A 27,300-nucleotide genomic window follows, 5' to 3' on the forward strand; every position below is an offset into this window, starting at 1 on the left:
AGCCTTTTTCCTCTGATGGAGAAATCTAGCACGAGGGGGCATGGCTTTAAATTAAGGGGTGGTAGTTATAGGACGGATGTCAGGGGTAGGTTCTTTACCCAGCGGGTGGTGAGGGATTGGAATGCCCTGCCTGCTGCAGTTGTAAATGCGCCTAGTTTGGGGGCGTTTAAGAGATCCGTGGATAGGTTTATGGACGAAAAGGGATTGGTTTAGGTTAGTGGGTCATTGTTTTGTAACTGGTCGGCGCAACATCGTGGGCCGAAGGGCATGTTCTATGTTCTATGTTCTATGTTCTATGTTCTATGTTCTATGTTCTATGTTCTATGTTCTATGTTCTATGTTCTATGTTCTATGTTCTATGTTCTATGTTCTATGTTCTATGTTCTATGTTCTATGTTCTATGTTCTATGTTCTATGTTCTATGTTCTATGTTCTATGTTCTATGTTCTATGTTCTACGCATTGCTGTGGCTCTGGAGTCGCATGTAAGCCAGACCAGGCCGTGTAAGGATGGCAGATTTCCTTCTTAAAAGACATTAGTGAACCTGAAGGGTTTTTCCGACAATCGACAATGGTTTCGTGGTCATTAGTAGATTCTTAATTCCAGATAATTTTATTGAATTCAAAGTCCACCATCTACAGGATTTGAAGACAGGCCCTCAGAACATTAGCTGAGTTTCCAGAAAAATAGCCTAGCAATAAAGCCACTAGGCCATTGCCTCCCCTGCTGAATTTTTTAAACTTGCAGTATGCGAAGACAGTTTTGTTGCACAACTTTGCACGTTCAAAATTTAAGGAGGAAAAACCAGATGTTTCTTTCATTTCATTGCATTTTGGGTGCTTGAGTTTTCAAAGATGGTATCTCCCAACCGTGCTGGGATAGCCTCAAGATGCGCTCTCACTGTGTAACGAGAGCGCAGAGTTGTTCAAAGGTTAGTGGCAATGTGTAAATGTGCATTCAGTTGAGATCTTCTGGTCAGAAGCAAATTGCAATTGCATCTTTGGGTCTCCTGCCAAATGCAGCAGGTAGCTGAGTGCTGAACCTGTACACCTGAACCGTAAGGTGAGGCTGGACAAACTAGGACTGTTTTCTCTGGAGTGGTGGAGGCTGAGAGGAGGCCTGATAGAAGTCTATAAAATTATGAGAGGCTCAGATAGTATTGTCTGTCAGAATCTCTTTTTCCACCCCAGAGTCTAATACTGGGGGCATGCACTTAAGGTGACGGTGGAGTGGGGGGGGGAGATCAAAGGAGATGTAAGGGGCAATTTTTTTTTGAAGAGTGTGGTAGGTAGAATTAAGAATCTACTGATGACCATGAAACCATTGATTGTTGTAAAAGCCCATCTGGTTCACTAATGTCCTTTTAAGGGGGGGGAAATCTGCCGTCCTTAGCTGGTCTGGCCTTCATGTGACTCCAGAGCCACAGCAATGTGGTTGACTCTCAAATGCTCTTGAGTAACTAGGGATAGGCAATAAATGCTGGCCAGCCAGTGATGCCCATGTCCCTTGACTGAATGTAAAAAATGTGTGGAATACACTGCCATGGGTGGAGGTGCAGCCAGATATGATGGGGGAAGCTGTTTGATAAGCATATGAATATGCAAGGAATGAAGGATATGGACCAAGGGCAGGCAGAAGGGACTAGTTTAATTTGGCATCCTGTTTGGCACAACATCATAGGCTGAAGGGCTGTCCCTGTGCTGTACTGTTCTATGTACTTCACAGTGGAAGATGGTCGCATGCATGGTGTTGAGCAAAAATACCTAAAACGCAGAGGTTTCTATATTTAAAACTGTATGGGTCCCTAATCATGCTGGGGAAATGGAGCTGCAGCATCTGAGAATGAAATGTACAAGAATCTAAATTAGTGCAGCTTTATTAACCCTGGATTCTGGCTTTAATGTTGCCAGCTGTTTGAAATTCACCAAGTTCAAGATGAGAGCACAGCAGAGATTGATGGGGCTGAGTAATTAACAGACTGGAACACTGCTAAATACAGAGCAATGACAGCTGCTGCTTTTCTTAAGTGAACGGTTTTGGCTCAGTGGACTGATTCTGAGCATGGGTTTTCACTTTTCTGGAAGTGATCTCCAACACTTTGGGTATCATTTCTGTTTACTTTCCAGCTCTCTCTTGCTTTCAGAAGCACTGGAGAAACTAATTAATCTCCATCTCGAACCTCTGTAAAGGAGCAGAAACACCAGGAGCCATCATCTTGGGCACCTACTGTGCTACAGGCTAGAAGATGATACCCCAACTCGGGGCATACACATGGAGGATCTCTGGACATGGTTGCACACCAGTGCTGAGGAATTCTTATCGGGTCATAGAGGTTTACAGCATGGAAACAGGCCCTTTGGCCCAACTTATTCAACAAGACCTTCTTCCAAGGTGGACACAATAGGAACATGAGAACTAGGAGCAGGAGTAGGCCCCTCGCGTCTGCTCTGTCATTCAATAGGTCCATGCCTGATCTTTTCATGGACTCAGTTCCACCGTTCATCATAACCCTGAATTCTTTTACTGTTCAAAAATCTATCTTTGCCTTATAAACACTCAATGAGGTAGCTTCAACTGATTCGCCTGGCAAGAAATTCGAGATTCACAAATCTTTGGGTGAAGAAGTTCCTCCTCCACTCAGTCCTAAATTTGCCCCCCTCACTTTTAGGCCATGCCCCCTAGTCCTAGTCTCGCCTGCCAATGGAAACAACCACCCCTGCTTTTATCTTATCTAATGCCTTCATAATTTAATGTTTCTATAAGATTCCCCTCTCATTCATCTAAATTCCAATGATAGTCTCAGTCTCTCGAATTAGCAACAACAACAATGGCTGTCAAGCTCATCGTAGCCCTGGAGTGTTCAATCTCCTGGCTGTGAGAATCATAGAAGCCCTACAGAGCACAAGGAGTCCATTTGGCCCATCGAGCCTTCAACGACAACAATCCCACCCAGTAACCTTACATATTTACCCCGCTAATTCTTCTAACCTATACTTCCCAAAACACTAATGGGCCATTTAGCATGGCCAGTGCACCTCACCTACATATCTTTGGATGGTCTTTCCACGGATTTGCCGGTGGCATTTTCAGGCTTTTACCATCTGCTGTGGAAATGCAAATTTCCCAGTAATGTGTCCATTGCCATGACTGTCAGTCACATTTTGATGTGATTTGATTTATTATTGGTACATGTATTAACATACAGTGAAAAGTATTATTTGCGCACTATACAGACAAAGCATACCATTCATAGAGGAGGAAACGAGAGTGCAGAATGTAGTGTTACAGTCATAGCTAGGGTGCAGAGAAAGATCAACTTAATGCAAGGCAGGTTCATTCAAAAGTCTGACAGCAGCAGGGAAGAAACTGTCCTTGACTTGCTGGGTATGTGACCTTAGACTTTTGTATCTTTTCCCTGATGGAAGAAGGTGGAAGAGAGAATGTCCAGGGTGCATGGGATCCTTAATTATGCTGGCTGCCTTTGTAGAGGCGGTGGGAAGTGTAGACCGTCAATGGATGGGAGGCTGGTTTGCGTGATGGATTGGGCTACGTTCACGACCTTTTGTAGTTTCTTGTGGAATTGGGCAGAGCAGGAGCCATTGCAGGCTGTGATACAACCAGAAAGAATGCTTTCTATTGTACATCTATAAAAGATGGTGAGAGTCGTAGCTGACATGCCAAATTTCCTTAATTACCTGAGAAAGTAGAGGCATTGGTGGGCTTTCTTAATTATAGCGTCGGTATGGGGGGACCAGGACAGGTTGTTGATCTAGGTACCTAAAAACTTGAGGCTCTCGACCATTTCTACTTCATCTCCATTGATGTAGACAGGCATGTTTTCCTTAATGCTTCCTGAAGTCGATGACAATCTCCTTTGTTTTGTGACATTGAGGGAGAGATTATTGTTATCGCACCAGTTCACCAGATTCTCTAACTCATACACCCACCTTGTTGCTGGTAAGGTCAGTCAGAATGACAGGGGCTCTGAGTTGCTGCAGTAGCTGAATTCACCCAGACCCAGAGAGTCATTGATCGCCACGTGAGTGCTTTCTATGTGATCTCTAGTCACCTGGCAACATTTGTCACTGAGAAAGGATTCCACTGCGGCCCTGTCCAGCTGGCACCATAAGATGCTCCAAAATCAGGAGGGAGGACTGAACAGGGTAGACAGGGAGAAACCCTGGTCCCACTCGTCAAAGGATCAAGAACGAGAGGGCACAGATTTTAGGTGGCTTTCAAAAGAAGCAAATGTGATGCGAGGAAAAAGCTCATTCACGCAGTGGGTGGGATTTTATGACCTCGCTCGAGCAAGACAGGAAATTTCTGGCCAAGTTTTAACAGGGATCTGCATTGTTGGACCCTCGCCTGCTCCGATTCTGTGGCAAGTGAGGTGGTAGAGATCTGGCCGGTGAATATTTCGGGTCTGGAGTGCACTCCCTGGAAGGGTGGTGGAGGCAGATTCAATTGATGCATTCAAGAGGGCATTGGATGATTACTTGAGCTGAAACAATACTCAGGGTACGGGAGAAAGGCGGAAAAACAACACAGCCATGATGCGCATTTGGAGAGACAGTGCAGACACAATGGGCCAAATGGCCTCCTTCTGCACCGTAACTATTCTGTGAGACTATTACACATTGTAAGCAAGATACCCTGGAATTTGCTTTGGTGTCTTCATACTGTGCCAGTTAAGCCCACCACAGATCTTTGTACCTGCCACAGCATCCATAGATCGTTCCTCTAAGTATTCTCCCCATGTCTGTGTGGGTTTCCTCCCACAGCCCAACAATGTGCAGGTTAGGTTGATTGGCCATACTAAATTGATCCTAGTGTCAGGGGGATTAGCAGGATTAATATGTGGCGTTATAGGAATGGGGCCTGGATGGGATTGTGGTTGGTGCAGACTCGATGGGCTGAATGGCCTCCTGCACTGTAGGGATTCTATGTGGTGGATGACACCCCTGGGAATTTTTGTCACAAATGTGCAGGAAGTGTACAATATTTGTGGAACTCCAATTGAAGGGCTTTGAAGGGAGAAGTGGGTACACCTTGAATAGTGACAAAATGGAGAAAGGCCACATGGAATTGGCCTTTCTCCATTATGCCCCACTCACACTTCTCTCTCAATTTTGGAGAGCTTTCTGATGCAGTTCAATGAAGTGCTAAACACTTGAGTGAGGTCTTCCTTCATCCTCAATAAGGTGACAAGTTTTGAGTAGGCAGGTCCTAAGTAAAGGCCAGCAGGTTCAGTTGGCAGCTCCATTTGAAGCTTCAAGCAAGTAATCACTCTTTCCATGGACAAAGACATCAACATGAAGACCCGAGACATTATGGCACTCGAGTTAGAGACAGACTCCTCCAGCTGTGTGCAGTACCTCTGAAAATGACACAATATTCTATTTTCTGCTGTTTCCCAAGAACATTCTGCTCTGTCAATGACGCCTGAAGCAGTGTGCAGCTGAACAGAGGCTTCTGCATCCTCCAATGGTGGGGTCTCTGCGTTGATGTCCCTATTTCCAGCACCTACTCTCGCTTGCTTGTCACGTGTAGCTCATGTGACAGCCCCACTACATGTACGGGTGTGCAGAATCATGAGGGGTGTGTGACCTCCTCTGAGCAGAGTACCTGTTTCTGCGGCGCTAGTCAGTGTCTCTCTGACGCTCGAGGGACCTGTGGGAGATGCAAGACATGAATTAAAACTGACAAGGTGGAAGCGTTCAACGCTCTCATCATCGAGAGGAAAGCCATCTTGGGCAACAACTCAATTGCGTGTAAAATTGGTTCAATTGTAAATGAATATTTAAGTATAGAGCATAATCCTAGGTTTCATTGACTCAAGACTCCAGGAGCCAATATCTGTAAACTGGGCAGGAAAGAGGTTGACTCAACTACATTGGTGACTGATATGGGGGATGTAAGCTCTGAGTGTTAATAATCATACACAGCCAGGCTTTTTAATACAGCTTAATATTCAAAGCTCTCAACTTGTCAGTTACTTCTAAGGAATAATATCACATTTTACAGCCTCAGTGACACGGGCTGCCGCTGATGTTCAAGCCTAGCATTTGTTAATGTTGATTTGCAATGGTATTCTGAATTGCTCATGTTACCATTGCTGCTCTGTTTAAATTGCTTGCTCAGTTATTCGATTTTTATGCAGCACTAAAGCCTTACCTATAAATTACAAATTGCAACCAATAAATAGTGCTTAATGTAGGACTTGCGCCTGGCTTTTTCCTTGAAAACTTGGCAAGAAAATTTACTGAGCAGTTTGAGGGTAACCCGATTGGTAAATTTCAGTTAATTAATTTTGATATAAATTGGATCAAGTTTTATAAAACTATTTAGGAGTCAAGTCAGGGTGATCATTTATCTATTTCATAGAAACTCTACAGTGCAGAAGGAGAGCATTTGGCCCATTTGAATCCGCACCGACTCTCTGGGGGGGAAAAAAAACATCTTGTCCAGCCCCAACTCCCCCCCAATCCTTTGTAATCCTCAGCATTTACCAGGCCTAATCCAACCTACCAACTTTCAACGCTAAGGGGCAATTTAATATGGCCAATCCGCCTAACTTGCACATCTTTGCAGTCTGGGAGGAGACTGGAGCACCCGGAGGAAACCCACATGGACACGGGGAGAACATGCAGACTCCTCACAGACGGTAACCCAAAGCCAGAATCAAACTTGCGTTCCTGGTGCCATGAGGCAGCCATGCTAATCACTGTGCCACCATGTTGTCCTTGCACTCATTAGGAAAATCAGCTGAAGGAGTTATTTGGTTCGAGGGTTCATATTCATGGGGTGGGATGGGGATGTCTGGCCTCCTACAATCCTGAGAGTGGAAGATCTGGAACACAGAGTTTGTGAAAGTTATCTTTTAAAGATTATTTTTGACACAGTTGGGAACAATTTTTTCATGGACAGCTAGTGTGTGTTGGCATTTGTTTTTTTAGTTAACATGACCTTCATTATTTAACTAGAGACTCAAAATGATTTAGTTGAAGTTTAATAAATTTCATCAGCTCTTCATTCTTTTGAAGCTGTGAAGATTGCACATTCTGAAAGGTACAAACCCAGCTAGAATTCATTCAGAGTTCATGGGCATTGATCCCAGGTGTCTGATTCACAAAAGTGCATTCATGCCCATTGTAATGGAAATACGTAGCAGCTTCTGAATGACGCAACTGCTCTGAATGCAGTTATGTGAGCAATATGTGGACAGAATCAATAAGTCGCCCTTCTGACGTTGCAGCACTTTACTGCAGTCTGTTTTCGGAAGTGAGTGTAAGAGTGGATGGTACGCAGAAGGAGGTAGATCATGTTAGACCTCCAACAAACTCACAGGATTGCAGCAGGCAGAACTCAACTGTGGTTCTAAAAGCTACAAATTCTAGTTCTGACAGAAGGGTGCAGACCAGACTGTTCCATCCTCCATCCCCTACAGGACCAGTAACTTGGATAGTCTCTCTGTGTCCAACCCTGTCGCTCTCTAGAGTCATTTCAGGGTTGGTGTTGACAGAGGGTGAGAATGAAACATTTGTCAGACCCCGCTGAGTCAGATTAAACTGTACGAGGTGGGGTGACACAGCACACCTGGTATTAGGTTAAAAGGAGCTATATATTACATCCCAATGTGTCAGAGAGTCAAAGAACTTTACAGTACAGAAAGAGGCCCTTCAGCCCATCATTTCTGCACTTGGCCATCAAGGACCGATCTATCCTAATCTCATTTTCCAGCAGTCAGTCCATAGTCTTGTATGCTATTTTGTTTCGAGTGATTTTGCTACAGAGGGAGTGCAGCAAAAGGTTTACCAGACTGATTCCTGGGATGGCAGGACTGACTAGTTGGTTAGGATTGTACTCATTGGAGTTCAGAAGAATGAGTTCAGAATTAGAAACCCATAAGGTTTTACCAAAACTGGACAGTGTAAATGCACAAAGGATGTTCCTGATGGTCAGGGGGTCCAGAACCAAGGGTCACAGTTGAAGGATATGGGGTAAACCTTTTAAGACTGAGATGAAAATTTATTCATCCAGAGAATGATAGAATTCACTACCACATCAAGCGCTCAGTTCGAAGTCAATAAGGATGGCAATAAGTACTGGCCCAGTCAGCAACATCCACGTCCCATAAACAAATTTAAAAAAAAACCTCCCTGTTTTGGAGCTTGTTCATAAAAATGCACATTTTTTTGACTAACAGTGAAGAGACATTTCTAATGCCCTAAGTGAGTGCCCACACAAATGTTGGGCACCCCTTGTGTCAAACTTTCATTATAATGTGGGAGCTGGTCCAGCTGCTGAACGCAACATAAGAACTAAGAGCAGGAGTAGGCCATTTGGTTCCTCGAGCCTGCCCCACCATTCAATAAGATCATGGCTGATCTTTTTGCGGGTCTTTTTATGGTCGCTCATCATAACCCTTAATGCCTTTACTGTTCAAAAATTTATCTACCCTTGCCTTAAAAACATTCAATGAGGTAGCCTCAATTGCTTCAGTGAACAAGGAATTCCACAGATTCACAACACTTTGGGTGAAGAAGTTTCTCCTCAATTCAATCCTCAATCTGCTCCCCCTTATTTTGAGGCCATGCCTCCTAATTCTAGTTTCACCTGCCAATGGAAACCACCTCCCTGTTTCTATCTTATCTATTCCCTGCATAATCTTGTATGTTTCTAGAAGATCTCCTCTGATTCTTCCAAATGCCAATGAGTATAGCCCGTCTATTCAGTCTCTCCTCACAAGCCAACCCTCTCAACTCTGGAATCGATCTAACAAATCTCCTCTGCACCCCCTCCAGTGCCAGAGTATCTTTTCTCAGGTAAGGAGACCAAAACTGTACACCACACTCCAGGTGTGGCCTCACCAGCACCTTTATATAGATGCAACATGATCTCACTGTTTTTAAAGTCCATCCCTCTAGCAATGAAGGACAAAATTCCATTTGCCGCCTTAATTATCTACTGCACCTGCAAACCAGCTTTGTGTGATTCATGCACAAGGACACCCAGATCCCTCTGCACAGCTGCATGCTGCAATTTTTTACCATTTAAATAACAGTTCATTTTGCTGTTATTCCTACCAAAATGGATGACCTCACATTTACCAACATGGTACTCCATCTGCTGAACCCTTGCCCCACTCACTTAGACTATCTATATCCCTTTGCAGACTTTCAACATCCTCTGCACACTTTGCCACTCATCTTAGGGTCATCTGCGAATTTTGACACACTACACTTGGTCCCCAGCTCCAAATAATCTATGTAAATCGTAAACAATTGCGGTCCCAACACTGATACCTGAGGCACACCATTAGTCTTAGCCTCCGTTGAAAGCTGGAAAAGCAAAGATAATTATTCCGTGGCTTGGTGTGTACCTATGGGTTACACCAGTGGGATTTATTTGATTTTGCTTCAAATTTGGGAGAGATGTTTGAAGGATTTGGAGGTGAATCTAAATGAGAATTGTGGCTCAGATGACCAATATGCAATATATATATTTATCAATGAATTATAAATCAGAACATTGCAAAAAAAGATGGCTGGTCAGTTCTGCCATGTTATCAACCGGGACGTCTGATCTCTGTCGCCTGTGGACTCCACCCCCACCCTCTCACACCATGTCTCTGTTTACCCTCCGAATCGGCCTTTTCAATTATCACCTTTCATTTCATCCCTGTCCTCTTGTACTCTTTGCAAAACAGGCCTAGTGCTGTTGGGTGAGCCTGCTATACTCAGTGAAAAGCAGTGACATCTCCACAGGATACCAAAAGAGCAAGTGTTACTTTAAAAAAAATCCTCAGAAGATTGAATTGAGCGCTGTATGAAGCCATGGAAAAATGAATAAAGTAAGGAAATCAATGTTAAACTTGTGTACATGAACGAGGAAAAAATTAAATACTCTTAATATATCATGAAACATATAAGATGATTAGAGGTTTAGATAGGGTGGATAGTAATAGCCTTTTTCCTCTGATGGAGAAATCTAGCACGAGGGGGCATGGCTTTAAATTAAGGGGTGGTAGTTATAGGACAGATGTCAGGGGTAGGTTCTTTACCCAGAGGGTGGTGAGGGATTGGAATGCCCTGCCTGCTGCAGTTGTAAATGCGCCTAGTTTGGGGGCGTTTAAGAGATCCGTGGATAGGTTTATGGACGAGAAGGGATTGGTTTAGGTTAGTGGGTCATTGTTTTGTAACTGGTCGGCGCAACATCGTGGGCCGAAGGGCCTGTTCTGCGCTGTAATGTTCTATGTTCTATATCAGTCAATCTTTCCTTCACAAAAACATTAAATGAAGACTAAAATCACCTTTTCTAGGCTAATTTCCCTAATCCGACCCTGCCCCTGCGCAGATGTTTCAAACATTGCGAGTTATTGAAGTCATTGTCAGATGTTGTGCCTTTAGTAACACCCACTTTTCTATGTCAGAAGTTTGTTGATTCAAGTCCCACTCCAGATGCTGGAGTACAAAATGGGGGCTGGCCCTCCTGTGTTGCACTGATGGGACGCTGCACTGTTGGAGATGCTGCTGCCTTTCAGATGCAGCATGAAGTTGTGTAGAGCCTCAACAAGTGGTTTGGGGACTGGAATGTACTGCCTGGAGGTGTGGTCGAGGCAGTCTAACTGAGGCTGCCTGATTACTTGAATAACAACAAAGTGCAGGGGCCCGGGGAAAAGCAAGGGTTGGAGAGCCAGTACAGATATATTGTGCTGAACATGTCCCTACCTAATAGGCTTACCTATAACCCTCTATTTTACTAATCCAGAAGTCTCTTGAAAGACCCTATCAAGTCTGCCTCCACCACCACTGCCAGCAGCTGATTCCACACACCCACCACCCTCTGAATGAAAAACCTAACCCTGACATTCCTCTGTACCTACTCTCCAGCACCTTAAACCCGTGTCCTCTTGTGGCAGCCATTTCAGCCCTGGGAAAAAGCCTCTGAGAATCCACTCAATCAATACCTGTCAACATCTTGTACACCTCTATCAGGTCATCTCTCATCCTTCGTCTCTCTAAGAAGAAAAGACCGAGCTCTCTCAACCTATCCTCATAAGGCATGCCACCTAATCCAGCAAACATCCTTGTAAATCTCCTCTGCACCCTTTCTATGGCTTCCACATCCTTCCTGTAATGAGGTGACCAGAACTGAGCACAGTATGGCCTCTTTCGGCGCTGTAACAGTTCTGTGATTCAGCTCTTTTAAGTGGATGTAAATCCTGTCTCCTGGGCACAGTGCATCTTTTGGTTTCAACTCTGAGCACGTAATAACCCACGCAAGTTGAGGGAAAAATAGGCAAAATTCTCCCACTAATGCGCTTTAAGCATCTGAATGCTAGGATAATAATAAGTCAAATCAATGTGAGATCGTCAGTTGTGGCGCATTGTAATGGACTCCACTTCTGACGATCTCACTTTAATGGGATTCATTATTGTCACAATTATTGCAATTCAGTGAAAAAATATTGTGTCTTGCGGTATTCAGGCAAAACATACTGCTCCTAAAATACATAGGGGAGAAGGAAAAGATCGGGTGTGGAATATGGTGTTGCAGTCACAAGTAGGGTAAAGAGAGAAATCAGCTTAATATATGTTCGGACCATTCAAAAATTTGGCAGCAGGGAAGAAGCTGTTCTTGAGTTGGTTGGTACATGATCTCAGACTTTTCCATATTTTTCTTGATAGAAGGAAGAGTATTTCATTTAATTTATTATTGTCACATATTAGTATACAATGAAAAGTATTCTTGTGCATTATACAGGCAAAGCATACTGTTCGAAGAGTAGAACATGGAACACTACAGCACAAACAGGCCCTTCGGCCCACAAGTTGCGCCGATCATATCCCTACCTACCAGGCCTATCTATACCTCTCAATCCCACTAAATCCCATATACTCATCCAGAAGTCTCTTAAAAGACCCCAGCGAGTTCACCTCTACCACCACTGACGGCAGCTGATTCCACTCACTCACCACTCTGAGTGAAAAACTTACGCCTGACGTCTCCTCTGTACCAGCTCCCCAGCACCTTAAACCTGTGTCCTCTTGTAGCGACCATGTCAGCCCTAGGAAATAGCCTCTGAGAATCCACCCTATCTGTACCTCTCAACATTTTATAAACCTCTATCAGGTCGCCTCTCAATCTCCGTCTCTCCAGGGAGAGGAGAGCTAGCTCCCTCAACCTATCCTCATAAGGCATGCCACCCAATCCAGGCAACATCCCTTGTAAATCTCCTCTGCACCCTCTCAATAGCTTCCACATCCTCCTTATAGTGAGGCGACCAGAACTGCGCACAGTAGTCCAAGGAAAGAAGAGTGCAGAATATAATGTAATAGTTATAGCTAGAGTGCATAGAAAGAAGATCAACTTGATACAAGTTAGGTCCATTCAAAAGTCTGATAGCAGCAGGGAAGAAGCTGTTCTTGAGTTGGATCGTACGTGACCTCAGACTTTTGTATTGTTTTTTCCCGACAGAAAAAGACGGGAGAGAGAATGTCCAGAGTGCGAGGGGTCCTTGATTATGATTGCTACTCTTCCAAAGCAGCAGGAAGTGTGGGCAGAGTCAATAGATGGGTGGCTGGTTTGCGTGATGGACTGGGCTTTGTTCACTACCCGTTGTAGTTTCTTGTGGTTTTGTTCATAACAGGAGCCATACCAAGCTGGTATGGGAAAAGAAAATCTAGGGTAATAGTTTTAATACTTCAATAGACTGGCTTGGATCTCACACTCACACTTCCTGGTGTTTTGAAGATGTTTGTGATATGAGTGTTGCTGACATTTTGCTAACTATTCAGGGTCAAGGACTAGGAGCAAGCACATTGTAGCAATTCCACTTAAATTCCCTCCTGTATCAATTCGTTACACGTTGACAGGAATGTTCCAGAGGGTCTGGAGATGAAGACTATTAGTTATCAACTCAGCAGTACGGGTACTTATCTAGAGATAGGGTTTTGCACGTGTTATCAGTCCCTCTCAGAGGGAGGTTTGAGACGATGTCGAGGCAGCGGGATTTTAACAAACATTAAATGAGAGTTGGAAGGGCCCATATCCTGCGTTTACTCTGAAGGCAATTTATTGGCAAAGAAAAGTTGTTCTCTTCTCAAATGAGGTGAACCACTGCAGACTGTTTTCAGCTGAATAAACAAACAAGGGGGCATGGCTGAGGTTCAACAATGTCAGCCTGGCTCCACTGGTAACTTGTGTTTCTGACCAAGCAGGGTGAGCACTTCATTTTAATCTTGGTGAATGTTGTCATTCAAAGAGAGAGAATTGTGTTTCTGACCAGCACCCCATCCTCGGGAAATATTGCTTTAAGTGCTCGCTTGTCTCATTGCTTATTCTCAGATCTTGCTGGGCACAAACTAGCAACTGTTTCCTTTAACAGAATAGGCAATACAGTCCAGTGATAAGTGCAGTGCAGTAGGAGGCCATTCAGCCCATCATGTCTGCACTGGCTCACTGGGGCAGCATGTTGGCGCAATGGCTGGCACTGCTGCCTCACTGCGCCAGGGAACTGGATTCAATTCTGGCCTCAGGTCACTGTATGTGTGGAGCTTACCTGTTCTCCCTGTGTCTACATGGGTTTCTTCTGGGTGTGCCAGTTCCCTTCCACAGTCTGGAAGATGTGTGCTAGGTGCATTGGCCATGCTAAATTCTTCCTCCAGTGTACCTGAAGGGTGTCACAGTGGTTAACACCGCAGCTTCACGGTGCCAGGGACCTGGGCTTGATTCCCGACTTCAGTCCCTGTCTGTGTGGAGTCTGCACGTTCTCTCTGTGTCTGAGTGGCTTTCCTCTGGGTGCTCTGGTTTCCTCCCACTGTCTGAAAGACGTACTGCTTAGGTGCATTGGCCATGCTAAATTCTCCCCCAGTGTACCCGAACAGGCGCTGAGAGTGTGGCGACATTGCAGTGTTAATGTAAGCCTATTTGTGACAATAAATAAACTTTAAAACTTTGCACATTATTTCTGCTCAAACAGAAATCCAGTTCCTCTCTGAATACCTCAATTGAACCTGCCTTCATCGCCCTCTCAGGAAGTTTGTTCAAGGCTCCAACCACACTCTGGGTCAAAATATATTTCGTTCCATCACTTCTACTCCATTTGCCCATTATTTTGAGTCTGTGTCCTCTGGCTCTGGATTTATTTCTCAGACAGAGCAGTTTCCAGCTATTTACCCTGTCCACACTCTATCAGTCCTGAATACCTCTATCAAACCTCCTCTCACACAGGAAAACAAACCCAACCTCCCAAACCTATCCCCATAGTTACAGTTCTTCCCCTGAATCATACTTGTGAATCTCTGTACTCTCTCCAGTGCTTTCCTCAAGCCCAGAATTGTGCAGTACTTCAGATGAGGCTTATACAAGTTCAACTTGTATAAGTTACTCTTGTATTAATGCCCCTAATAATAAAACCTAGGACATGTTTTCTTAACTGCTGTCTCAAACTGCCTTTCATGGTGGCCCATTGGTTAGCACTGCTGTCTTACAGGGATGCGGGTTCAATTCTGACCTCAGGTCATTGTCTGTGTGGAGTTTGCACATTCTTCTTGTATCTGTGTGGGTTTTCTTTGAATGCTCCTGTTTCCCGTGGTCCAAAGATATGTAGGTTAGGTTGATTGGCCCGTGTGAAATTGACCCAAGTGTCAGAGGGATTAGCAGGGTGAATAGGTGGGGTTATGGGCATAGGGCTTGGGTATGATTGGTGCAGACTCAATGGACTGAATGGCCTCCTTCTGCACTGTAGGATTTTATGATTCAAAAATCCATTTATATCATATCAACAGCATTTCCATTATCAACTTTTTCTGTTACCGTCACAAAAAAAAGCCAATGACTTGAGCATGACTTTCCTCTTTTTTTTTTGGGCTGCACTGAGCAATTCGTGACAACTCATTTTGGAAAGCTAAGAAATATAAACAGAAATACAACAACATTATTGAGGCTGGAGTGGGCCTGGGAGTGTTGTCACTCAGCCTCATGCCAGGCTGGACGTGGCTGTCATCCACAATTGCAGGAGCATAACTGATCAATTGCTAAAATGTTTGTTTTTAATCTGGACTAAAGCAGGTTTGCATAACCAGCGGTGTATCTTGCATTGTGTCTGAACCTGCTGTAGACTCATTGATTTAGGGATTTGTTGCCATTAAGTCAACAATTCCATAATCACTGCACAGATACGAAACACAGTGGACGGCTGTAGTAGCGAAGATCCTCTTAGGCACGTGGTTTTCATAGAATCCCTACAGCACGGAAGGAGTCCATTCAGCACATCAAGCCTGCACCAACAACAATCCCACCCTATCCCTGTAAACCCACATATTTACCCTGCTAATTCCCCTGAAACTAGGGTCAATTTAGCATGGCCAATGCACCTAACCCACACATCTTGGGACTGTGGGAGGAAACTGGAGCACCCAGAGGAAACCCATGCAGACACAATGTGCAAGCTCCACACAGTCAGTGACTGAAGCTCAGGATCGAACCTGGGTCCCTGGAGCTGTGAGACAGCAATGCTAACCACTGTGGCGTGTAGATGAGGTAGTGCTCATTCTGTCCTTGGCCTGTGGTGAGTGTCCAACACTCCTGTGCCTGTTCAGGGTACACTGAGGGAGGATTTAGCATGACCAATGCACCGAGCCGCGTCTTTTGGACTGTGGGAGGAAACCAGAGCACTTGGAGCAAACCCATGCAAACATGGGGAGAACGTGCAAACGTCACATAGTCAGTGACCTGAGGCTGGAATTGAACCTGGGTCCCTGGTGCTAATAGCCAAAAATGGGAAACTTACTCTATATTGTCCAATTTTTATTGTTGGATGGCTAGGTTATTCAGTGATTGATCACATTAATCTGGAAAGACTTGACATTTAATGGAGAAATGTGAGAAGCTGCCAGCAAAACTGTGCTGATGAGGATGGTTCCTCCTTCATATTTCAGAATGCTTTTTTTAAACAAACGATTGGTTTCACTCACTGAGAGAAATATTTTAAACACAGCTATCCTAATGTAAATCATCCTCAGAAGATAAATTTGCATTTGCTGGGGAAGAGTTGCTTTTCATGTTTTCAGTAACAAAATTATAAATCCTTAAACAAAGCACTTTTCTGCTACATAACACTGAGCTAATTTCTTCCTGTGATTTTTGAATGACATATCCTGGCTTTTGCTGAAATCTCACTCCTTCCCTGCACTATGCAGTAAACTTCCACTTTTCTTCTGAGACTGTTTTAATTTCATTTTCTCTGTCCTCCTTTCTCGCTAGAAAGCATAAAAGATTTAAATGTTGCCATTTACAACCTTGAGCCATCCAAAAGAGATTAACAAATAACAACGTCCTATTGAAGCTTTGTTCTTTGGCGAACACTCGCTAACAAGGATATTTGTTCATTTAAGAAACTGTGTCACTGGTCATGGGTTCTGTGAGCCCGATCCTAAAATCATAGAATCTCACAGTGCAGAAGGAGGCCATTTGGCCCATCGAGTTTGCACCAACAACAATCCCACCCAAATTCTATCACCATAACCCCACACATTTACCCTCCTAGTCCCCTGACACTAAAGGTCAATTTAGCATGGCCAATCAACCTAACCACCACGTCTTTGGAGTGTGGGAGGAAACCCATGCAGACACAGGGAGAATGTGCAGACTCCACACAGGCAGTGACCCGAGGCTGGAACCGAACCAGAGTCCCTGGCTCTGTGAAGCAGCAGTGCTAACCACTTTGCCATTGTGCTGCTCTGAAGCCACTCTAGAGCCCTATCTCTCCCCACATGCTTGGCAGCTGTTTCTGGGAGGTGAGTTCGCTCCTTGAGCTCTAGTCCTCTGTTGCTTTCTCCTATTCCCAGCCTTCTCTTGCCGTCAGGTGTTCTCGAAGACTTGTGTCCCTTCAAATTGGGAAGTTTCTCCAAGTAGCTCTCTGCTGAGTATGGATCTCTCGGGCATTGATATCTATGTTGAATTTCTTGCTGTGAGCCTTCAGGGCAACAAAGATTTGCTTGGGCAGTTGGGCTTCTGACATTCTAAGCTGACCTAAGGGTTAGTGTCAGATGATCATGGTGTCCTTGGCTCCTTCAGAGAGGCTGATGTTAGTCTGTCTGTCCTCCCAGCTGATGCAGAAAGTCCATCTCAGCTAGCTTTCATGGTACGTCCTCAAAGCCCCGAGGTGGTGGCTGTATGTAGTCCAAGTTTCTGCACCATGTTGAAGAGATATGGACATCTACCTTGTAACAGCATGAATGTCACTGTTTTCATTGACCCCTGTCCTTGGGCATTACAAACCCCCACAAAGAGCAATGCGATAATCAGTTTTCTTTACTGATATTAGTTGAGGGATAACTAGTGATCAGTACATGGGAGGGAAAAGCTGCCCTGCTCTCTAAATAGTGTCATTTTTTTTTATAGTTGATCTGAGACTCGTTTTCGACTTTTAACTCGGGTGCAAAAGATGGAGACATTTATAAAATTGCTTAGTTTTAAGAACGTCTTCAAACCCAGATTAGTTTTTCTGATTCTAAACCTAATCCCCTTTAAGTGATGGGCCGGCCTTGTTTGAGATGGTAACCCCGATGGTAAAAGACAATGCTAAATTTCTTTGCTTGTCCTCCTTTTATTACCACAACAAATTAATTTTTAATAATACATGTCTCCGGTATGGTTGCCACGGCAATTTGGATCCAAATTTGACCGCCAATTTCAAGAGGCTGCGGTGAAGTCTGATGATTTTAATTCATTTTGATGGCTAACTAGATCGTAAAGCATTTCTACATTTTGTTAACAGATCGGCACATTTTAATCCAGTTGGTTTGGTGGAACAGTGCAGGTAACATCTATCTTTTCCTTTCTTCCCCCCTCCCCTCCCCAGTTCACTGAGGAATACCTGAAGAAGATCCCAGCCTGTGACTTGCCCCGTGTGATCGTAGTTTGTGACGGTTCGTGTGGTGGGTCGAGTTCTGTGCTTGGAGTCAGCTCAGACTACATTGTGGAGTCCTGCAATGCTTATGGTGCTAACGCTGCCATAGAACGAGCAGACCAGCGACAGGTACTGTTTAATTTTCTTACCATTTTATTTGCACCTCGTTCGTATGAACTTCTGCCTTCTGCACAGATTGTCACTCACACAGATGTCCCTTGATGTTTTTTGGCTATTGTCTGATGTATTGGATCACCCATGGCATTGCTCAGCTTGTCAGAAGAGACAATGATAAAGCGTGCTGTCAATAAAGTGTGAAGATGCAAGGGTTGCAGAAATTAAAGGGTGGCACAGTGGTTAGCATTGCTTTACAGCGCAAGAGACCCGGGTTCAATTCCAGCCTCACGTCACTGCCTGTATGGAGTCTGCACATTCTCCCATGTGTCTGTGTACGCTTCCTCCCACAGCCCAAAGATGTGTGGGTTAGGTTGATTGGCCATGCTAAATTGACGCTAGTGTCAGGGGGATTAGCAGGGTAAATATGTAGGGTTACGGGAATGGGGCCTGGGTGGGATTGTGGCTGATGCAGACTTGATGGGCCAAATGGCAGCCTCCTGTACTGTAGGGATTCTATGATTAAGTGGTAGCTAGCTCTAAAGGATGGAAGATTCAGAGGTGATTTGAGAAATAACACGTTCATTCACAGGGTGGTGAGAATCTGGAACACATTGCCTGGGAAGGTAGTGGAGGCAGGAAATCTTACAACCTTTAAAAAGTATTTGGATGAGCACTTCAAATATCAGAATATTGATAGATATGGGACAAGTGCTGGAAATTGAGATTAGCATGATTTTAATTGTCGGTGCAGACTCGATGGGCCAAAGGCCCTTTTTATGTGCAGTATGCTTCTGTTACAAGGCACTTCTGAAATGGCTTGTACTCTTTCCCTGATCCATTCATTCGCCTTATTTTTAAATAAACTGAAGCCACTTGTTTGCAAATGAGGCAGCTTCTGCAAGCAAGCACAAGCTCTGCCTCTCTTTTAAATGCTGTGGAGATGCTGGCGTTGGACTGGGGTGGGCACGATAAGAAGCGAATGTCACTGCTCTCTCTCTGCAGCCCCTTTTTGACATGCCAAGAAACAGGCCATCTGGTTCTGGGGACTTGTTAGCCTTTGAGTCTAATCGTTTTTCCAGTGTTTTGTTCCTGGAGATGTTGAATGTTTTAAGCTCCTCCTGCCCTCTCACCTCCTTGATTTTCAAATATCTTTGAGAAGTTTTCTAAATCCAGTGCAGACACAACCCGTTCAACACATCTGTCATTTCCTTGTTTTCCATTATTAATTATCCATACTCACTCCTGAGGATTAACACTCAGTTGGGTTACCCCTTTTTATACTTGTTGAAACACTTTTTTTATTTTCTGTTTTTCTATTTCTAGCTAGCTTTCTCCACATGCTGTAAGATAATAAAATATTTCCTTGAATATTGAGTGACCCAAAAGAACTGGGAGAGTTGTGCATTCCTTCTGGAACAGCAATGCTGACTATGTGTATTCCTTTGTCTAAATCTATCTCCTCCCCCGCTTCATTTTTTTAAAATCTTCTTCTTTGAAACTGAACACTTGAGCAAGGTTTTGGTGGAAAACTCTTCCAAATGCCTTCCTTTTTTTTTCCACAGAATCATAGAAACCCTACAGTGCAGAAGGAGGCTGTTCAGCCCATCGAGCCTGCACTGACAACAATCCCACCCCAGCCCTATCCCGCAACCCCACATATTTACCCTGCTTGTCCCACTGACATGAAGGGATAATTTAGCATGGCTGATCATCCCAACCCGCACGTCTTTGGACTGTGCGAAGAAACCAGAGCCCGAGAAGGAAACCCATGCAGACACGGGGAGAACATGCAACTCCACACAGACAGTCATCTGCGGGCATAGTTGAACCCAGTCCCTGGCGCTGTGAGGCAGCAGTGCTAACCACTATGCCACCATGTCACCCCGTGCGGAGATTTTTTGGGAAATGTGAATGCCCTATGCATCATATTGAATAAAAGTGAAGTGAATCATAACAATAAATGTGATTTTCATTATAGCTTCAAATATTTTTAAACCAATGAATAAAAATGTAGCTTACGCAATTTTTTTTTTGCGAGATGACTGTTACCCTTTAAGGAAAAGCTTGGCTCTTAAGTTTATCCTGGGTAACATTTAATATTATTATTGATATTGGCAGATGCTGTAACTTCACATGTATTTATATAGCCCGGGTCTGCATGCTAAATTCTATTTGAGCTAGCTGTGCCCACCCCAGCCTGTGTTTCTCCTCTACACGAGCCTCTTCCCAGCCTCCTTCATTAAGTTTTTAAAGTTTATTTTATTAGTGTCACAAGTAAGTTTACATTAACACTGCAATGAAATTAATGTGAAAAATCCCCTAGTTGCTACACTCCAGCACCTGTTCAGGTACACTGAGAGAATTTAGCATGACCACTGCACCAAACCAGTTCATCTTTTGGACTGTGGGAGGAAATCGGAGCACCTGGAGGATTCCCATGAAGACACGGAGAACATGCGAACTCCACACACGATGTGGAGATGTCGGTGTTGGACTGGGGTAGGCACCTAATGAAGGAGCAGTGCCCCGAAAGTTTGCGCTACCAAACAAACCTGTTGGACTTTAAGCTGGTGTTGTGTGGAGTTTCACAGTGACCCAAGGCTGGAATTGAACCTGGGTCCTTGGCACTGCAAGGCAGCAGTGCTAACCATTGTGCCATCCCCATCTGATATTATTGGCATTTTGTTTCTTTTCTCTTACTCATAAATTAGATCCTTAATTGCATTTATGCCAATTGTCTCAACTATCCCTTGTGGTCTTTGTAGGGAAATAGGATCTGGCCTAACTGGTGACACCTTTAGCCTGGGAAATAATGAGTTTGACGCAAGTTGATAGTCAGTGGTTGTGTAGTAATGAAATGTTATCTGCTACTTAAATGTTTTTTTGCTGTACCTATTAATCATTTGAAACTAAAATACAAATCTAGATCAGTATAGCATGGAGTCATGCAGTGTGGAAAAGTCCCTTTGGCCCATCGAGTCTGCGCTGACAAATACTATCTCTCAAACCATAGACTACAGTACAGAAAGAGGCCAGTCAGCCCATCGAATCTGCACAGACCACAATCCCAGCCAGGCCCCACCCCCATATCTACCCACTAATCCCTCTAACCTACGCCACTCAGATAACTAAAGGGCAATTTTAGCATGGCCAATCAACCTAACCCGCACATCTTTGGACTGTGGGAGGAAACCAGAGTACCTGACGGAAACCCATGCGGACACAAGAGGAACGTGCAAAGTCCACACAGACAGTGACTCGAGCCAGGAATCGAACCCAGGTCCCTGGAGCTCTGAAGCAGCAGTGCTAATCACTGTGCTACCGTGCCACCCCTTTTTGTTTGTCTCACTATTTTTAGAAACCCTACAGTACAGGAGGAGGCCATTTGGCCCATCGACTAAAAGTGACTAAAATTCCATTTTCCAGCAATTGTTCCATATCCTTGAATGTTATGATATTTCAAGTGCTCATCCAAATGTTTTTGTTAAAGATTGTAAGGCTTCCAACTTTCTTTATTTTCCCAGGCAGTGCATTCCAGATTCCCAACACTGAGTGAAAAAGTTTTTTTCTCAAATCCCCTCTGAATCTCCTGCCCCTCGCTCTAAAACTATATCCTTTCGTGATCGACCCCCTCAACCAAAGGGAACAGCTGCTCCCTACTCTCTCTCTTTTTGGAAAAAGCTCCAAAAGCTTGTGATAACAAATAAACCTGTTGCACTTCAACCTTGTCTTGTAAGATTTCTTACTGTGCCCACCCCAGTCCAACACCGACATCTCCACATCCTGAAGAAAATAGTCCAAGCCTATCTAGTCTCTCTCGTATCTCAATGCAATGATGTAATTGATGTCAGTTTCAATGTAGGGGTAGAGAAAAAATTGCCCAAGGATCCACTTCCCTGCTGTGCTGGGATCTTGGCTGCAAAATACAGCAAACTGCATGTTAAGGCCAGGATGGGCCTCCTTGTTGATGGCAACCCATTGACATGGTGTTGGACCATGGGAGGATATTATGGTGAGTTGCCATTTGGGTAAGATCCAGTATAGTGGCTGACAGCTGTGGAATTATAAACCCAGTTAGCTAGAGAGAATATTAAATGAAGAGAAAGGAATGTAATGAGAGAATCTGCGATATATTTTTTTAAAATCTGCATTGCTGCTCTTTACTGCTAATCCCCTAATTGTTCCAAGAAGATTGGTTCAGTATTAAAGGGAGGAATCAATGTTTTATTATAACCATCACCACTCCCTGTGGCTTTTGTTCCAGGATGTTTAATCTCTCTAACCCACTAGTGTGCACCCTGCGGCCCAGAGTCCACATGTGGTCCATCAGGGTTCTGCCCGCAAAACATTTTGTTGATTGTTGCCACATTCTGCTGGTTTCCTGCCGCACACTACTTTCCCTATCAATATGACTGAAGTAATACACACAAAGCGAGGGCAAGCGAAATGAGATGCACGCTGACGGCTCACAACATTGACTGTGAAAGCCGTGCACTCCCTCTGTGTCTGTTCTTTTGTCTCATCATTCAATGTTAATAGTTCACGGTGGCACAGTGGTTAGCACCGCTGCCTCCACAGTGTCAGGGACCTGGGTTCAATTCTGGTCTGGGGTGACTGTGTCTGTCTGTGTGGAGTTTGCATATTCTCCGTGTCTGTGTGGGTTTTCTCGGGTTCTCCCCCCCCGCCCCCAACCACAGTCCAAAGATGTGCGGGTTAGGTTGATTGACCATGTTAGATTGCCCCTATGTGTCAGAGAGATAAGCAGGCTAAATATATGGAGTGACAGGGTCCGGGTGGAACTGTTGTCGTTGCAGACTGAATGGTCTGGTCTCTTTCTGGACAATAGGGTTTCTATCTGGCCTTCATTAATCGAGGGATTGAGTTGAGGAATCGGGAGGTAATGCTGCAACTTTATAAGACCCTTGTCAGGCCCCACTTGGAGTACTGTGCGCAGTTCTGGTTGCCTCACTATAGGAAGGACGTAGAAGCTATTGAAAGGGTACAGAGGAGATTTACAAGGATGTTGCCTGGACTGGGAGGCATGCCTTATGAAGTTAGGTTGAGGGAGCTGGGTCTCTTTTCCCTGGAGAGACGAAGGTTGAGAGGCGACGTGATAGAGGTTTATAAAATGTTGAGAGGAATAGATAGGGCGGATTCTCAGAGGCTATTTCCCTGGGTTGAAATGGTCACTACAAGAGGACACAGATTGAAGGTGCGGGGAGGCAAGTACAGAAGTGATGTTAGGGGTAAGTTTTTCACTCAGAGGGTGGTGAGTGAATGGAATCGGCTGCCATCAGTAGTGGTGGAGGCGAACTCGCTGGGGTCTTTTAAAAGACTTCTGGATGAGTATATGGGATTGGGGGTTATAGATAGGTCTATGGATTGGTAGGTGTTGATGTGATCGGCGCAACTTGTGGGCCGAAGGGCCTGTTTGTGCTGTAGTGTTCTATGTTCTATGACACTTCTATATAAATTGAGCATTTTCTACAACTTGTAATGAAATATTTGGCCCGTATTAAATGCATTTCATCTTATTCATGGGGTCACAGTTAGTGAACAAACCTGATTTCAATCTTGCGGTACACTGAGATGGAGGAGGGCCACTCATGCCCATTCACCAGCCTCAGTTACCCATCGCCGCTCTAACCTATCCTAAACCTACCTTTTTTTGTTCCACTTCCCCCATTCGGCAGCATTAAAACCCATCACATTTTCTCCTTCGGTTCCGAAGGAGAGTCATTTTGACTCAGAACATTAGCTAACTCTGCTTTGTTCTGTCACGGAGGCTGCCAGATCTGTCTGGGTTTCTCAAACGCTTTGTTTTTATTTCAGATTTCCTATACCTGCAGGAAATCTAATAATTTGACTGACCAGTTATTAAAATTTGATCACGTGACCAAAAGCAAAATACTGCAGATGCTGAATAATGGAAATAAAGGCAGAAAATGCAACAGATTGTCAGCAAATGTGACAGTATTGTTGAGAGAGGGATATGGTGAACGTTTCAAGTCATTGACCTTTCATCTGAACTATTCTAGACAAATAAGGTTGATACAAGACTATATGGAGGTGGGAGCTGCACTGCCAGAGGTGCTGTCTCTTGGGGTGAAATGCAAACCTAGCCTTGGCATGCTGGGATGATCATAAAGAAATTACTTGACACTATCTCACTTAAGAAGCAAGTTCCTTCCTTAATATTATTAAAATGGGTTGTTATCACATTGCTCTTTGCAGATCTTTGGGCTGGGTTATACACTGAGCCCCCCCACCAATATAAATGTTGGGACAAAACTGCCTCTGGTTGGCTGGCTCATCCCTGCTTTAGTACACCAGCCAATGAGGTTTCCTCTCCAGGAGGAAGTCCTGTCTTGTAGAGCTGTTGGCCAATTAGAGACCAGCAAGTCTGCCATACTGATAGCACCACAGTGGACACTGCCGGTACTGCAGCTAGGCCAAGGCAGAGACCCTCAGCGATGAACCCTGGCCAACACACAAGTCTGGGATCTTGCTGCAGCCAAAATGACAAGTCCCAGAAAGGGTGTTTTGGGCAAGGGGAGGGGAGGGGTTGGATGTGGAGAAGGGAAACTTTCAGGGGAATGCAAAATTGCAATCTGGAATTATTTTGGTCTCTCTCATAGCTGGTCTGTAGTTTCTTAAATAAATTTAGTTGGAGTGGGGTAAAAGCAACAAATTCAATTTGCTGCAGGGTTTACAGCAGTTAAATGGCCAGGAAGTCAGCTAGGTGAACTTGAAGTTGGCACAGTTTGAAGTGGTGGGAAGAGTCCTCCTTCCATTTTCAAGTTGTAGCAATGCATTACTTTGGCTGCATAGTTGGGTTGCAGCTGGTTTGATGGTGGTGTTTCTGATGGTATCTCAGAACAGCTTCTGCTGTTATTTTTAAAAGTGGGTAACAAACGTGGTGGCCTTGTGACCTGTTCCTCCTTCAGATATGGATAGTGTGTAATGCCAGTTAACATCCTGCGTATTGGCTTTTTGCATTGAGAGCTTGAGACATTCAAGTTTTTTTTGTGTTTGGGATGTGAAGCCATCTCAATGCAATTAACGATCATTGGAATTCATCTTATTATTACACACAAACAGGCAGGGGATAGAGGGATGCAGGCGCTTGGTCTAGATCGGACAATGTGATCGGCATAGGCTTAGCCAAAGGGCCTGTATCTATGCTGTAGTGTTCCTTGGTTGTTTTTATCTCCAAGTTGTCTGCCACCCATGAAATTTGTGTCTTTTTGGCCATGGTGAACAATGGAGATGGATTTTCTACAAACTTCATTTGTCTGTAGGTTTTGACCTATTTTTAAACAAAAGGGTGTGTGAATTTCACACGTGCTTGTGAGGTTCCTTTGTTCAGGTCCATACTCAATCAGGTATTGGCTACCGGCATGTGTTGTCTATAGTTCAAATGCCAAGGATGTCACATGATACGCCAAAGTCATTTTGTAATTTATAGCTGTAAAATTTCTTCCCGCCTTTATCGGGCATAGTAAGAAGTCTCTCAACCCCAGGTTAAACTACAACAGGTTTATTTGGTAGCACAAGCCACTAGCTTTCGGAGCGCAGCTCCTTCATCAGGTGAATGGGATACCAGTTCACAAACAGGGCATACTGAAATCCCATTCACCTGATGAAGGAGCAGCGCTCTGAAAGCTCATGGCTTGTGCTACCAAATAAATCTGTTGGACTTTAACCTGGTGTTGTGAGAGTTCTTACTGTGTTCACCCCAGTCCAACGCCGACATCTCCACTTTATTGGGCATGACGCATGGATCTTTAAGTTGTCTCCTGGTGAGCAATGCTCTGATGGCAGATGCTGGTTGAATGGGGCTGGTGCAGGAGAAGGTGGTGCAGTAGAATTTTGGAAGTGTTCACATTTGAGTGGGAAATGGGAGGTTGACCAGGAGAGCATTGGAGTAAGTTACGTCTCGAGGTAACAAAGGCATGGCTGAGAGTATTCAAGGAATTAATGTTTTCCTTGGTGGTGCACGTGAACATATAATTAGTCTTTCAGCCCTTTTTGAGCCAAACATGCCATTTAGTAAGATCATGGCTTGTCTGATTATAGCTTCATCTCTATTTGCCTTTCCAGCCCATGTAACTTTGATTGGCAAGGGAACCTTACAAATAGCCAATGATCCAGCCTCTACTGCTCTCCTACAGTGTCATTCCCCTTAGCTCTATAAACTACTCCCTCAGACTTCTCCCTTGGGCTAGTTATCACATCATTATCCAAACTGATTTGTCATCTTGACACCCAGAAGGACAATGGTAGCAGACACATGGAAACACCAGCAATTGCAAACTTGCCTCTAGGCAACACACACCATTCTGATTTGGAACTATATCGTTGCCCCTTCACTGTCTCTGGGTTAAAACCCTAAAGTAGTCATGATGTAGAATTCCTACAGTGCTGAAGGAAGTCAATTGGCCGATGAGTTTGCACCAACTGTCCGAAGGAACATCTTTCCTGGACCCGTGCTCCAGGCTTATCCCTGTAACCCTGCACATTTACCACAACTAATCACTTAGAACCAAAGATAATTCTCCACTGTTGTATTAATGGCATCCTGCACCACACGCAAGTTGACCATGTTCAGACTAGATTTGCTTTTAATGCAGCTATTAACTGAAGAAAAATGGAATTCTCCCAGAGCCCACATGCAGAGCATTACAATTAAAGCGCAGCAGCGTCACACTGATGTGAACTTGGCAGAACTTTGGGCGGTTTTGAGTAATGTAAAATCAGACTCTGCGGCAAATCTAAGATTGTTTGCTTTGCTGAGTTTGAATTGAATGGTTGACGCATTAGAAACTGTCCATGAAGCTTAATTTGTGTGACAGGAGTTCAAGTTTACTTAACTTGTTGGAAATGGATATAGACCAATGACTAAATATAAACTGAAACATTCTTATCCTTCCCTGGTACTGAATTACAAAGTAGTTTCATTTAGATTTTTGTTACTTAATTTCTACGTATTTTTTCAATTATTGAATAGTCTGAAATTTTCAGAAGGTACTACACAACAATTGCTTTCCAGTTCAATATATAATCTAGCTAATCTGACATCAACATTGAAGAAGCTTGATACCATCCAAGAAGATGAACCATGTTTGACTGGCACCCCATACACCACCACCACTGTCGATGCACATCGATAGTGTATACTGTCGACACGAGGCACTGCAACAATTCTGCAAACCTGCAGCCACCCAGAAGGACAATGGTAGCAGACACATGGAAACACCAGCAAT

At 44.2% G+C, this 27,300-nt stretch overlaps 1 protein-coding gene across 1 annotated transcript in view; it reads left to right on the top strand.

Annotated features, from left to right (window-relative positions):
* The window catches only part of LOC145341777 (uncharacterized), a 127,321-nt gene that overhangs the window by 40,247 nt on the left and 59,774 nt on the right, over positions 1 to 27,300 (top strand). Inside the window, exon 2 of the mRNA XM_080186702.1 lies at positions 17,870 to 18,046. Within this exon, the coding sequence (XP_080042828.1) occupies positions 17,870 to 18,046 (177 nt within the window). The remainder of the gene's footprint in view (positions 1 to 17,869; positions 18,047 to 27,300) is intronic.

The sequence above is a fragment of the Carcharhinus amblyrhynchos genome, chromosome 4, assembly GCF_965287045.1.
Source record: "Carcharhinus amblyrhynchos chromosome 4, sCarAmb.v2.hapA, whole genome shotgun sequence".
Lineage (NCBI taxonomy): Eukaryota > Metazoa > Chordata > Chondrichthyes > Carcharhiniformes > Carcharhinidae > Carcharhinus > Carcharhinus amblyrhynchos.